At 41.7% G+C, this 13,458-nt stretch overlaps 1 protein-coding gene across 2 annotated transcripts in view; it reads right to left on the reverse strand.

Moving 5' to 3' along the window:
* Positions 1-455: 455 nt before the first annotated feature.
* SAMD13 (sterile alpha motif domain containing 13) overlaps positions 456-13,458 on the reverse strand; it is a 58,452-nt gene continuing 45,449 nt past the window's right edge. For both annotated transcript variants that reach the window (XM_037060973.1, XM_037060976.1), the window contains exon 4: positions 456-1,601. In XM_037060973.1, coding sequence (XP_036916868.1) covers positions 1,458-1,601 — 144 coding nt within the window. In that variant the 3' untranslated portion in view covers positions 456-1,457. The remainder of the gene's footprint in view (positions 1,602-13,458) is intronic.

A 13,458-nucleotide genomic window follows, 5' to 3' on the forward strand; every position in this document is an offset into this window, starting at 1 on the left:
AAATGTTATCTACTGTTTGGTCCTTGCTGCCCTGTATTCCTGTGTATTACGACCCAATAAAAGCCCGTAGAAAAGTGGGCTCAACACCTTTTTCCCCTGAGAAACTGGCCACTGCTCACAGCCTTTTTCCTCTGGGAAAATGGCCACTTCTCCTCCCCAAGCAGATCACATCATGTCTCAGTCATGATTACTCTCATCCATGGCGGCTGGGGGGACTTGCGAGGAAAGTCACCCCCACAAGTCCACATACAGATCTGTATGTTTCCTGTACCTACATGTTTTCAGTGTGCAGGAAGACACTCTGACCAACTGAGCCACCCAGCCAGGGCCCCATATGTACACTTTTTAAAGGTTCAGCTTTCTTTCCATGGTTTTAAGGAGGGACCTTCGTCCTTAACCCCAACTGCAGATGCAACCAAAAGAAAAGGTCAGCGTGCACCAGGAATCAACTGAAGCAATGCTTTATTGCAACCACAAAGCACCAACCCAACAAGGCATCGACACACGGAGGTTGAACAAATGTCTCTTTGAACAGAGATGTAGCAAGCCCACTTCTTCAAGTTTTTAAAAACAAGTGCTCAAACCAGGAACCAAACAAAGCATCAGAGCAATTAAAAAAATATTACACCATCATGAAGGAATATATATAAAAATATTCTGTGCTAGCAACAAGGCTTTTTGATCTGTAACTCTTGGCAAATTTCTTCAGAAACAAATTATTATAAATACAACCATAAAGCGAAAAAATGCTTTCTTCAGAAACAAAGAACCCATTTAAAAGCCATTCTATACAGAAAATACCGTTAGTCCCTGTGAAAGCTAGCTGAATATGGATGGATATACCCAATACACAACAGAATTTTTCTTTTAGAGCTACGGTTTTCTCCTGAAGGGGCCAAGATGCATGTTCATTTCACACATCACAGCATATCCCAGTGAAACCTTAATAAGGTCAAGTGGAGGACCCTCTATAAAAAAGGGTGTCAGCAATTCCATCCCAATAACACAAGCTCTAAGGAGCAGAGGAAATCAAGGGAGACAGCAATCTTTTCTCTTTTTCCTCCTTCCCAAGTCTAACCAAAAGATGCTCATTCCATTAAATTTTTAAATGAATTTCGGGAAAGCCATCTATGAAGAAATGAAGAAAATCCTTGTGATTTCAAAGCTTTTCTGGGGAAGGGTATCTAATCGTGTCAAAGACTGATTTCTTTCACTCTCTTTGACAAACCCCACAAGGAAAACTATCCTGTCCACGTGTTCTCATGTTCTCCTTGCTCCTCCTAACTGAATTCAGGTCAGCTGATGGATTGCCTAGTCTATCCAATAGGATAACGTTTCATTTGGTTGAAATTTTTTACATATACACATGTATGTATTCTGTTTACAAAGTTTCATCACATGAAACTGAATTATGTCTTTGTGCATTTTTTGAGGTCTGAGACCCCAACCGGACCGTACTATGAAGAGTTGTTCTTTAAATGCTTTGACTGAAGAGGTTTTACGTGGTACTCGTAGATTTTCAGAGCAGGCCCCAGTTTTAACTGAAGTCCTGTCAACACATCATTTCTTGTCATCAACAGCAGGGATTTTCCATCAATTTCCTACAATGGAAGCAGAGGGTAAAGCCAACATGTAAGTACAAAACCTCAAGAATAAAAAAGAAGGAAGTTCAAAGGAAAAAAGTCACATTGATTATCTCCAAACTAAATTCATTACTTTTCCACTTAGCCAAAATGAAATCTTCTATTTTTATCTTGCATTTTCTACTTTTATTCTCAGATTAAATATATTTCATAGCTGCTCTTGTTTTTAAGATCACACCACAAATGTCTTAAAAAACTGACAGCAAGTTTGGAGTATGTACCCTTAAGTATCCATGCCCAAAGATATTGCTTCCAAAAACAATGACACTTCCCACTTATAAAATATCAATAGTTTATGCAGAATTTTGTGTGCTTAGTTCCTAAAATAACTCTATAAATTAGGACAGGCAGGGATTATCATCTTAATTTTACAGGCAAACCAGAAACTGTGCAAGAAGTGAGCCATCAAGAATGAAGATCAAGAAATTAGGAAAGGATGGCACAGGGTTTGAATTCTCATCTGCCCACAACCAAAGCCGATGTTCTCTTCCTAAGTCCCTCTGTCTCCCTCGGCATTTAGAAGTACGTGTGTGCTGTTTAGATGGACTAATGGGGACTAGAGTCTTAGTTTTCTGGAATCTTGTCACTCACATCAATAAACATTGGGAAAATGACTCACTCACTCTGAACTTTCTTCCTGTCCTTTAAAGGAGAATCAACTGCCTCAACCTGAAAACCACCCTCTCATGTTGAAGGCCCAGCCACACTTCCCCTTAATGGAGCTTTGACATTCCAAACAAGTTAGCAAGGGGCAGGGCTCTGTGCACCGCAATTCTCTCCCCTGTTCTCCTCAAGAGTCCACTCCCCACACCCTTCAAGTACCCAACCAGGCATCCTTCACTCCAACTAACCTGAAGGCTACAAAGCTTTGGGGCAAATTAAAACAGACCTCTCATGAAAGATACAAGGACCCCAAGTATAGAAAGTGGTTTGAAACTTCTGGAAAGCAAGCACTGAGAATGCTGACTGCCACCTTATTTTTGTAATCACTTACTGCGGGGAGAAGCTGAGTTAGTTCTTAGGGAACATGGGTTCAAGAGATGGGCCAGTTGTATATGCTTGGTAAGCCTCAACATACCTGTTTCATCATTCTGCACACATACATGCATACCCACCTCCCCCACCAAGGGAGAGAAAGGGGACCCAATGTGCAGCTGTAGCTACATGAAACTGTGACTCCCTTCTGTACCATGACCAAGGGGGCCATTCCTCCAAACTCCCTCATGTACAATACCAGACTGTGAAGAAAATGTGCATAGAACATCTCTTTGTCGGGGAGAACTAGCTGGGCTAGGGGGCTGAAAAAACACCCACTTCGTGACCTTAGGCAAGTTCCCTTCCTCCTCTCTCTCCTCTGTGGGTAATAGGGGGCAAGGGGATTCTGACAGGATTCCATGAGATAACACCCTTGCAAATGCTCCCTGTCCCTGACCAGTAAGTTATACAATCACTTGTCATTCATTATTCCTTCACAGGATCAAGGTTCTCCTTTCACTTATCAAACACCTAACACGAACCAGAGCAGAAGGACAAGGAATTACTTCTAATTTGTCTGTGGTATTTTTGAATGTTGGAAACCTTCATTTTGTCATCTACTAAAAAAACAAAATACTTCTCATTAATATGTAGGAGACAGCTATTCAAAACCATAGTGCATAAAACAGCAGTTGGTTGAACAGGGTAAGTGGGGAAAATTAAGGACACAGGGACTGAATTTCCAACCCTAAAGTATTTTTTTCTAGTTCAGCAGCTAGTAATCCCAAAGAGGGCCCATCAGTACAACCTGCAAGTCTGAGAGTGGGCAGAGGGGCTTCTGACACCTGGAAGTCACAGTGGCTGTTCTGAAGGCATTGTGAGGTGACAGGAACCTGAATTATAAGAACCTTCAAAGCTCTGCTCTAGCTTACACACTGAGATGAACACTGACTCACTTGAAATGCTTTAAAAAGTGGCAAAGCCTTTTCCTCTCTCCATCTTTCCTTTGCTGGTATTTGCTCCTACTTCACTTATTACACATTTCAAACAAGCATCAGGAAGAGATGTCACTGCCTGCATTTATACAACAAGAAAAGTTCCTTGATTAACTGAAAGTGAATTTTTAAACATCTTTGCTAACGAAACGTCCTCTACAACTCAGCATTTCTGTCAGAAGCCAAGTATGTCTGCAAAAAATGCTGAAATTTGGATTTTATTTAAAACAAAATGGAAAATCATGTTCCAGGCTCCAATTAGATTTTCCCTTTCTCCCTGCAGTTCACCTCAGACTAGGGTTTGTGAAAGGAAGCTCTGTTTGGAAACCCTCACTAAAAAAATCCCTGGTCTGAGGACATACTCATTGATGTGTGAGAGAGAGACACAGAGAGAGAGAGAGAGAGAGACATCTCTCGGTTGCTCCCCACACGCGTCCTGACTAGGAATCAAACCCACAAAGTTTGGATATAAGGGATGATGCTCCAACTAACTGAGCCATCCATCCATCCAGGGCTGGAAATCCTCATTTAGAAATTTGAAAGGAATAGTGCTCATACATACAATAAAACTTTCTTATTACATCATGACTGGCAGCTCAGGCGAACAGGAGCGTATTAGAAACGTGAGCTTCCAGGTCAAGCACAACACAGGCTGACCCTTGTCTCCACAACTTGTTGTGTGACCCTGGGTAAGAGAGTTACTTCCTTGAGCCCCAGTTGCATCACTTGTAACATGGAGGTAAACCCATGAAGGATTCTGGAGGTTAAACGTGATGCTGTCACGTAAGGCAACGGGCATAGTGCCTGATGCATAGGAGGTTCTCCGTGACTACTAAGGGGAAATGTATGGGCTTTGAAAGAAATGAGTTATCTTCTAATTTCAAATCCTCCTTCTGTTTCCATTCTGGAACAATGCTTTGTGCCTGAACGCTGCCCTCTGCCAGAGTGATGCAGGAATATTCCTATTCAAGTTCAAAACATTGATTAAAATGTTAAAAAGTTGAAAAACTACATAAAAAATCACAAACACAGGCGTGTTCCTTGAATTAAGAAAACTACTCATTTGTTACATCATTTGTATAAAAAGTCTGTGATGCAAACGAAACCCAAATTGTGCCAGTCAGCATGGTGCATGTACTAGACTGAGCCTAAGGCTGGAAACTGGAATACAAAAGTGCTAATGCAGACTCCATCAGTAACTTTCCACAAGGATCCCCTCCTATGAACCTCACTCAAATGAACGGGTTGGAGTGTGACCACATCCAGCTAAACAAATACAAAATCTCACGACTGCATGAATATCATGATTAAAGCCAAAACAAAATGATAATTCACATCTTGGTATCCAATTTATACATGTGTTAATCATGTATAAATAATACATTGGCTAGTAATAATAATCATTGGCTAGTTTCAGTGAAATTTTTTACTTTGCTTACATCTACTGTCTTCATGTAAAAGTAACCAAGCACCTGTTGGGCAAAAATATTCAAAATGTTTGCATACTTAGTAAGTTCCAGCAAGTACTTGTGGGTGGAAGTAAGGTTCAGGGATGACAAGTGTAACTTTCCAATGAGGACAAGACCCTAAATCTAAAAATAAATAAGAGGGATCTATAGATGTAAGACACTATTTTATTGCTTATTAGGTGGGGCCTGAAGCAAGATACTTAATCGAAGTCTCATTTTGTTATCTATATGATGGGGGAAAGTAGTTACTATATTTCACTATGGAAGTATTATTGAGATAACATATGTGAAGTAGAATTCCTGACATCAGCTGAGTGCTCAATAAATGTTAGCTATTTTAAAAAGTATATAAAAGGTCTTAACCCATTTACTTTTCACTCTTTCTCTCTGCTAACAATCTATACTTAGATAACTCTTGCGATTGATCTAATTGTGATGTAGTTCATTGGAAATGTACCGGAAGAAAGAAGACTAGGTGGGAAGAAACTAGGAGGAAGGCTACAAAGAGTGACCACTGAGAGGGCGAACTGCAGGGCAGCAGGGTGGGGCCGAGTAGGCCTGGGGAAGTCAGTGGGGTTCCTGAGAGCAGCGCCCCGACTCAGGAGGCTGTGTCTGTGGCGGTGGTCTCAGCCTCCCGACATAGCGCAGGGAAAAGAAGGGTCAGTTTAGAATCAGAAGAGCTGGTCCTAAGGGCCAAACTCTGCTGCTTCCCAGCTCCTTGTAAAACACAAGGAGCACTACTCTCTTTCTCTGTAAAAGGAGATGTTCGGGCTAAGCTGACCCCTGTCCGTTCGAGTCCGACACACTCTCAGATTCCGACTGTCTTTGGTGAGCATCAGACTCAGCGGCCTCCCAGGAAAGTCTGCCTGTGAACGAGTCCGGCAGCAGCTCCTTACCAGTGACGTAGAGGGATCTGACGGAATAGGCTTTCTTTTTCCGCTTCAGTCTTCTATTTCACATTTTCTACAACTTTCCTTGTAACAACTCTCTTGCCATTCACTATCTGGCTACAAGTGGTGACCAGTCTGAAATTTCCCATCCCACTGCTTACATAGGGGACAAATGTCCCAGAGGAAGAATGTGGTCTGGAGCCCGGGGGTACAAAGGTAGAAAATCCTGTGTCCAAAATGGGGGTCACATCAAAGAAGGAGGAGTGAAATTTGGTTCTACCCATGTAGCCAGTGGGAAAAAAATCTCCCAAGAAGAGGTCCTCATTTTCAAAGACATTTTGAAAACCACAGTGTGGCCTCTCAAACCACAGTTCCCTCTTCAAATAGTTTTTGTCTCCACCATCTCCACTGTTTTCCCTTTTGATGTGGTTCCCTCTGGACTTGTCGTAGTTACTGCGTCTCTTGGGATCCGACAAGACAGCATAGGCTTCAGCTACTTGTTTGAATTCCTCCTCAGCTGCCTCCTTGTTTTCCGGGTTCTTGTCTGGGTGCACCTGAAGAGCTAACTGATGATAAGCCTTCTTAATATCACAAGAGGAAGCATTTGGAGGCACCCCTAGAACTTTGTAATAATTCACCATGTTTCTTTAAAGGATCTTTCCTCACCAAGACACACAGTTTATTTTCTGAAGAATTTCCATATAGTCTTGAAAAGGAAGGTGGTGGATTATTCAAGTCTAAATAAAGACCCTCTGAATCTTATCCCATGGTTCCTGGGGACAAAGTCTCTTCTGGGGGAGGAAGTCCTCGTTGGTAGGGGGGCCTAGACAGTGCCTCTCCCCGCGCCTGCCCTCCACAGCATACTGAGGGTGGAGTAATTGTGACTCAACATTATCAGGCAATGACTCTCAGCTGATGCTGTGCTTGCCTTGCATTCTTACTGGCAGAGAATTTGGGGTGGATAATTTACATAGACTAGGGAAGATTTTACCTAGTTTAAACATTCAACACTGAGCAGCTTGTTACCAGAGATAAAATATTTATGTAGCGTAAAAAGAAATCTTACTCATTTATTAAAGTAACAGTACAAAGCAAAAAGGGCCTTGCACTTAAATCAGCCACAAAATTCATTTCGGCTCATTTGTAAGGGCTAGTGACTTGATGGGTATCTGCCTGTGTTTAATATTTGCTGCTAACACAACGGAGTGATAAAGGGGCTCTATCATACACACGAAATCTTGTATGCATCTCTGATGAAGGAAAAAGTATGACAGTCAGTTCACCAAATGAGGAAACTGGGTTATAGAGATGTTTGCCTAGATTTAAAAAAGGAGTAGGTTTAAAGAATAGAATTAGAAACGAATTCTTCCCATGTATGGTCAGATAAAGCTTCTTCATTTCAGTTGATTTTTTTTAAAAGTTAGCCTTTTGAAATTTCTCTCTGGACTTAACAAAACTAAGTAGCAACTATCACAACAGCAAATGCTTTTAAAATGGCTTTAAAGCTCAATTATAGCAAGGGCTGTTGGTTGCTCTTTTTTCTAGGCCACACAACTACACATTTCACAGACTTTTTTGCAATTGGGCACGGCCATGTGACTGCGTTCTGGCCAATGACATATGAAGGGATTGATGTGCACCTCTTTCAGGTCTGGCCAATAAAACCACCTACATGGACTGATTCCTCCTTGCTCCCCACCCTTACATGAAACTGGATGTCAATACCCAGATGACCTTGAAAGCTTCTGATTGAAGATGACAGAACCTCCACCCAGGGTCCTTGAATTACTATGAAACAGACACCCCATTGACCAAACTTGGATTATTCATATAATCAAGAAATAACCCTCTACTGTAATCAAGTCATTACACACATTTTCATCTACTTGTGATGGCAGTTAGTTTACTCTAATACACCAACCACTTCCACAACATCACCTTCACTTTTAGAGCCTAACTCTGATGTCATCAACCCGAAGACACTCACCTCCGCAACACTGGAAGTTCAGGATCTACTCTCTCTCTCTCACACCTCACTCTCATTACACCCACTTTTCATTTCAACTCCACTTTCTCTAGGGTCACGAGTGCCCTTAGGCTCCTCTTCCGTGCCAAGTGTGTGCCCACTGGTCGGCCCTCTCAGGCCATGAGCCCTCCATGTGCCCACATCACAAACACCGCATGCAGGGCACCCAGCTTTTCTGACTCCTGTACATGGTGCAGCCGGGAGAGAAAGTCGAGAAGCCGTGAAGATGAAACAACATACTTGAGCAGTGTACCAGCATCCGCTGGGTCAGCAGAATACTTGAACAGTTCTCTTGTTTACCCTTGGTCAGCTACTTCTTCCATTTCCCTTGGTGGCCATTCTTAACCTTCACTTGCTCTCTCTGAGTTCCTTATTAAAGTTATACCCACCCAGTCCACTCTAGGCAGTGGAGTTTATCTCTTGATTAGTGAAGGAAACAGAGACTGTCAGGAACTCTGTTAATGTCCCGAGGACAGAGGGAATCTTCCCTGTATCTGTGTACCTCCTCACCCAGAGCATTAGAAGGACAGAGGAAGATGGCCCTGTCTTGCTCAGAATTAATCCCTTCATATTCTTTTTGTGAAAAAATATAAAATAGTTGAATTTTTAATTTATTGATCAAATTGAATCACCATGTATATTATGGCTGACATTACATTTTATTATGGGAAAATATATACAACACAAATTAGGCCACTTAAACTATTTTTTTGTGTACAATTCAGTAGCATTAATTGCATCCACAACGTTATACAATCATCACCACTGCCAATTTTTTTAAGCTCTTCCATCACTTCAAGCAGAAACTCCATTAAGCAATAACTCCCCTCCTAGCCCTTGATAACCTCTAATCTATTTTGTGCCTCTATGAATTTGCCTGTTGTATTTCATATAAATGGAATCATATATTACTTGACTGGCTTATTTCACTCAGCATGCTTCCAAGGTTCATTCACGTTGCAGTGTGTGCCAGAAGTTCATCCCTTTTTATAAGCGAGTAGTACTCCATTCTCTGTATATACCATATTTTCTTCATCCATTCATCTGTTTGTGGACTTTTGGGTTGTTTCCATCACCTGGTTATTGNCAATTTTTTTAAGCTCTTCCATCACTTCAAACAGAAACTCCATTAAGCAATAACTCCCCTCCTAGCCCTTGATAACCTCTAATCTATTTTGTGCCTCTATGAATTTGCCTGTTGTAGGTATTTCATATAAATGGAATCATATATTACTTGACTGGCTTATTTCACTCAGCATGCTTCCAAGGTTCATTCACGTTGCAGTGTGTGCCAGAAGTTCATCCCTTTTTATAAGCGAGTAGTACTCCATTCTCTGTATATACCATATTTTCTTCATCCATTCATCTGTTTGTGGACTTTTGGGTTGTTTCCATCACCTGGTTATTGTTATTAATGCTGCAATAAAGACTGTGTACATGTGTCTGTTTGAGTACCTCTTTTCAGTTCTTTTGTGCAGAATTGCTGGGTTACATGGTAATTCTATGCTTAACTTTTTGAAGAACTGCCACACTGTTCTCTACAGCAGTTGCACCACTTGTATTCCCACCAGCAGTGCATGAGGGTTTCAAGTTCTCCATATCCTTACCTCTCCACACTCTTTTGGTCTCATCCCTTTCCTTATCCTGAGGGAGTTTGCTTCATTTAACTGTCCTCAGTTTCATTCAATTTTAACTTATCTAATTCTTTTGGTTACTTTCCCACATGTAAGTTTAAGTGTCTCCTCTCTCAGGAGGAAAGAGCCCTCATGTCCACGTGCCCCTGTAGGTACTGATTCTCCCTCCACTTGCCTGTCTCCCATTCACTCCTCACCGTGGAGGAAAGGGTCATCCATTTTCCTCCTCCCAGCTCAACTGAAACTCCACTGGTATGCACAGATGTCTCTGGGCGTCACCTTTTTGCAGTATTTGGTCTTGTTAATAATTGCATTTTCCCTGAAACTCTTCCCTTTATGAGTTTCTACACAACCTCTCATTACTGGTTCTCTTCCCCACTTCCCTGAGTATTCTTTCTGAGTTGCTTTTACTGGTTGCCTTTTTTCCTCCTAACAATTAAAACTTTGATGTTCCCCACGGTGCTGTCCTTGGCCTTTTTCTAAGATCTCCTTCTAAATGTCTCTCTCATTCTTACTCTTCCTGTGAGTGCTGATGACTCTCACATCCTCTGTTTCTAGGGCTCATTTGTCCCCTGAGCTGTGTACTAGATATACCCCACTGCCATGACCTATAGGCCCTCAAAGTTAACGTGCCCTAAACGGTGCTCATTGCAGCTCTTTAAAGCTACCTCCCACAAACATCCTGGTTAATGGTGGTACTTACAACCAGCACACCTGGAAACCTGGCAGTCACCCAAGCTTTCACCATCTCCCATCCGAGAGCACTGAGCTCAGTCCTGGGGCTACACATCAGAGAACCAGAATGGGACAAATCTACAATCTTCTGTTAACGATCCAGTAAATTTTTTTGACCGTCCTCCTAGACTCTCCAACCCATCTCTTACTTTCCATCGCCAATGGGATCATTATAGCAGCTTTCTCACCTCTGGTCTCCTGTCCTCCAAGCCACTCTCCACGCCGCCACTGGACTGATCTTTCAAGAACACGAATCTCATCATGGCACCGCCTACTTACTACCCTTCAGTCATTTCTTAGTGCTTGTCAGGTAATGTCCTCTTCTGCCAAGCAAACAAGACTGTCACCTACATCCCTATTTACCTCTCAGTCCAATCCCTTGCTGTTCCCTGGACCCCTTGTCTTACTCCCAGGTACTTGGAGTTCACAGGATAAACCACGTCATTTCACGTCCCCATGCCTTGGGGTTTGATCCTCCCTCTGCCCGAAATCCTCTGTGCATCCTTCAAATGGTTCTCGCACTTATAATGGGTTCTGGTGACTTTGCCAAACTAAAAGAGTACTTGTAACAATGAGCATTATTTACTAGGACAGTCTTATATTTTAATGAATGCTAGTAAAAGCTATAACAACTAATGTGGATAAGCCAAAGAAGCACCACACACTTGTCTATCTTATAATGTCTTAAAACTGTTCTAATTTCAAATGAATGATTTAAATAGCTTTTTAGGATTTTTGGTTTATGGAAATCTATTTCAACAAAAAATTCAAAAGTTTCTTTCCTTATCAGTTTTGCTTTCAATTCTCTTGGCCATTTTCATATTGCTAGCATCATCCGTTTGCTTTTTAACTATCTTCTAAATTTTTATGGGCTGAAAGGACATATCAGCAGAGTTAAGATGCTATTTCCCCTGTTCACTATACGTTATATTTTAAGCATTTCAGAAGCATTCAATTGTTAAGAAATATCAAGTATCAAAACACCTTGAATATTTTCAGTACTTAGTACTACGAAATGCTGATAAAGTAATAAAAGCTATTTCCAATTTGTGGGGTTTCAGCCAGTCTCATTCAGAGCTGGATTTACCATGAAGCTAATGAAGTGCAAGTTTTGCCTCTGCAATTTTGTAGTTTTTCCCTTCGAGGCGGTCCGTTAGAACTGTATAAGCTTTAGATCCCCTACAGCCTAGATTTCTCCTGGGTCTTATTAGGAATTATCCATTTAAAATCAGCACAGTCGAAACCCATCTGGCCACGATTTGGAATGCGTGCTTGGGGTGGCTCCAACGGGCCTCCCTGCTCGACTGCTCTGGGCGAGAAGGCTGGTTAGTGCTACTCGGCACTCTATGGCAGAAAGAATTTTCACTTATACCGATTAAGTCAGTGGCCTCGGAAACATATCAAAATTTAGCAAAAAACAACCTGAAAAGAAATGCCAATTTCTGCATTTCAAATGAATGACTTAAACAACCAGTTGGGCATTTCAGAGTAAAATTCTGTTCTTATTCATGTGGTTTGGGGAAAATAAGGAGATAAAAGAGTAAAATTAATCTGACACCTTGAATTGCATATGATTTTTTTAAATTTTAATTTTAATTTAATTCTTGTTCAAGTACAGTTTTCTGTCTTATATTCCCAGCCCTGAGTTGCATATGATTTTGTCATGATACTCTCTCTAATTAAAAATTATCTCAGTGATACATATGTTCTAAAAACAGAATCACTGATGTCATTCACTTATAAGTTTGAGGAATCTGAACAATGTAGATTATATGACACTGATTTAATGGCAGATCTCTATCTTCCATCTTCTTCAGAGTACGTATTCAGTATATATATTATAAGTGTGTGAGTCAGACAGATACAGACAGAAATGAAGTGACTTTACTGCAAATGAGCAGAACTGTCTTTGTGACTTGCAGTTAGGGTCCAGTTCAAGTGGTGACATTGCCACACTGCACTGCCGGAATGCCTTCACCAGCCACGGTCAGTAGGGATGGCCTCACACTGCAGAATGGTGCTCATTTAGCCTTCTGAGTTTGACAAAAATGACCTGATCCTTAATGTTCAGTGTGAGGAAGATGGTGATGTTTCTGAACGCACTTAGTCAAAAGGTTCCCTCTTAAAAACTAAAGCTCTTAGAAAAGTAAAATTTCTGAAGTATTTTGACTCTTGAAACCCAGGCAACCTGTATCCATGGGCAAGTTCCAATTTTTTTATCAGCTAGTCATGAAACTTCAACTGTGTATATACAATGCCTGAAGTGGTTTTGCACCCTATGCTGTGCATTGAAAGCATACTTCATGAGGGCAAGTTCTAAAATAACATCTGACTATTAAAGCAGGAGTCTGCGTAATACTATGCTTGCTTAAGTCCACATTCACTACAGCAATCTGAGTCCTAGAAAGGCAAACTGTCCAGGACTGTCCAGTGACGATGTGCCAATTTAAGAGAAAAGAAACCAGGAGTCCTGACTCTCACTCACACCCTTCACCACAGCCTAACAAGTCTGTCTGCTGGAAAACACTTAGGAAAATTGCCACTGCACCATGATGTCTCTGGGAAAGAGAGGTAGCACCAACAGTGCTGGAATCACTGCCTTGTGTAGGAACGGCTCCCCCTGGCTCCTGCTCTTATGGGCCAGGGAACGCTCTGGAGCACAGTGTGAATGTGGCCAGGGGCCCGACTCCCTCGATGATACAAACCACAAGCCACCCTGAGGGAGACTGATATCACTGATTGTAAAAGGAGACTGACCAGAACCCAACACAACCCAACACACACACACACACACACTATTAATATTAAATTATTGGCAGGGTGTAGGCAGGGGGCTGTGTAGGGGCCTTCCCTTTGACCGTTTTTTTTTTGGCCTGTAGCTTCAGCTCACACAAGAAGCTCAGAAAAGGTTTGCCAGAAGAAAACTTAATGGAAATAACTGAACCAGAGGGAAATTTAATGGAGATAATTGTCATGTGGCAGTTCACCCGCATGGAGAAAAGGAGGTTACACCAAGATCACTAGCATAATCTGGGTGCCACTCTGTACCACAGGAACATGGGACACTATTCCTGCCCTTTGGATGAATGTT

This window comes from Sturnira hondurensis, unplaced genomic scaffold (genome assembly GCF_014824575.4).
Source record: "Sturnira hondurensis isolate 20B ecotype Veracruz unplaced genomic scaffold, ASM1482457v3 Scaffold0013063, whole genome shotgun sequence".
NCBI lineage: Eukaryota > Metazoa > Chordata > Mammalia > Chiroptera > Phyllostomidae > Sturnira > Sturnira hondurensis.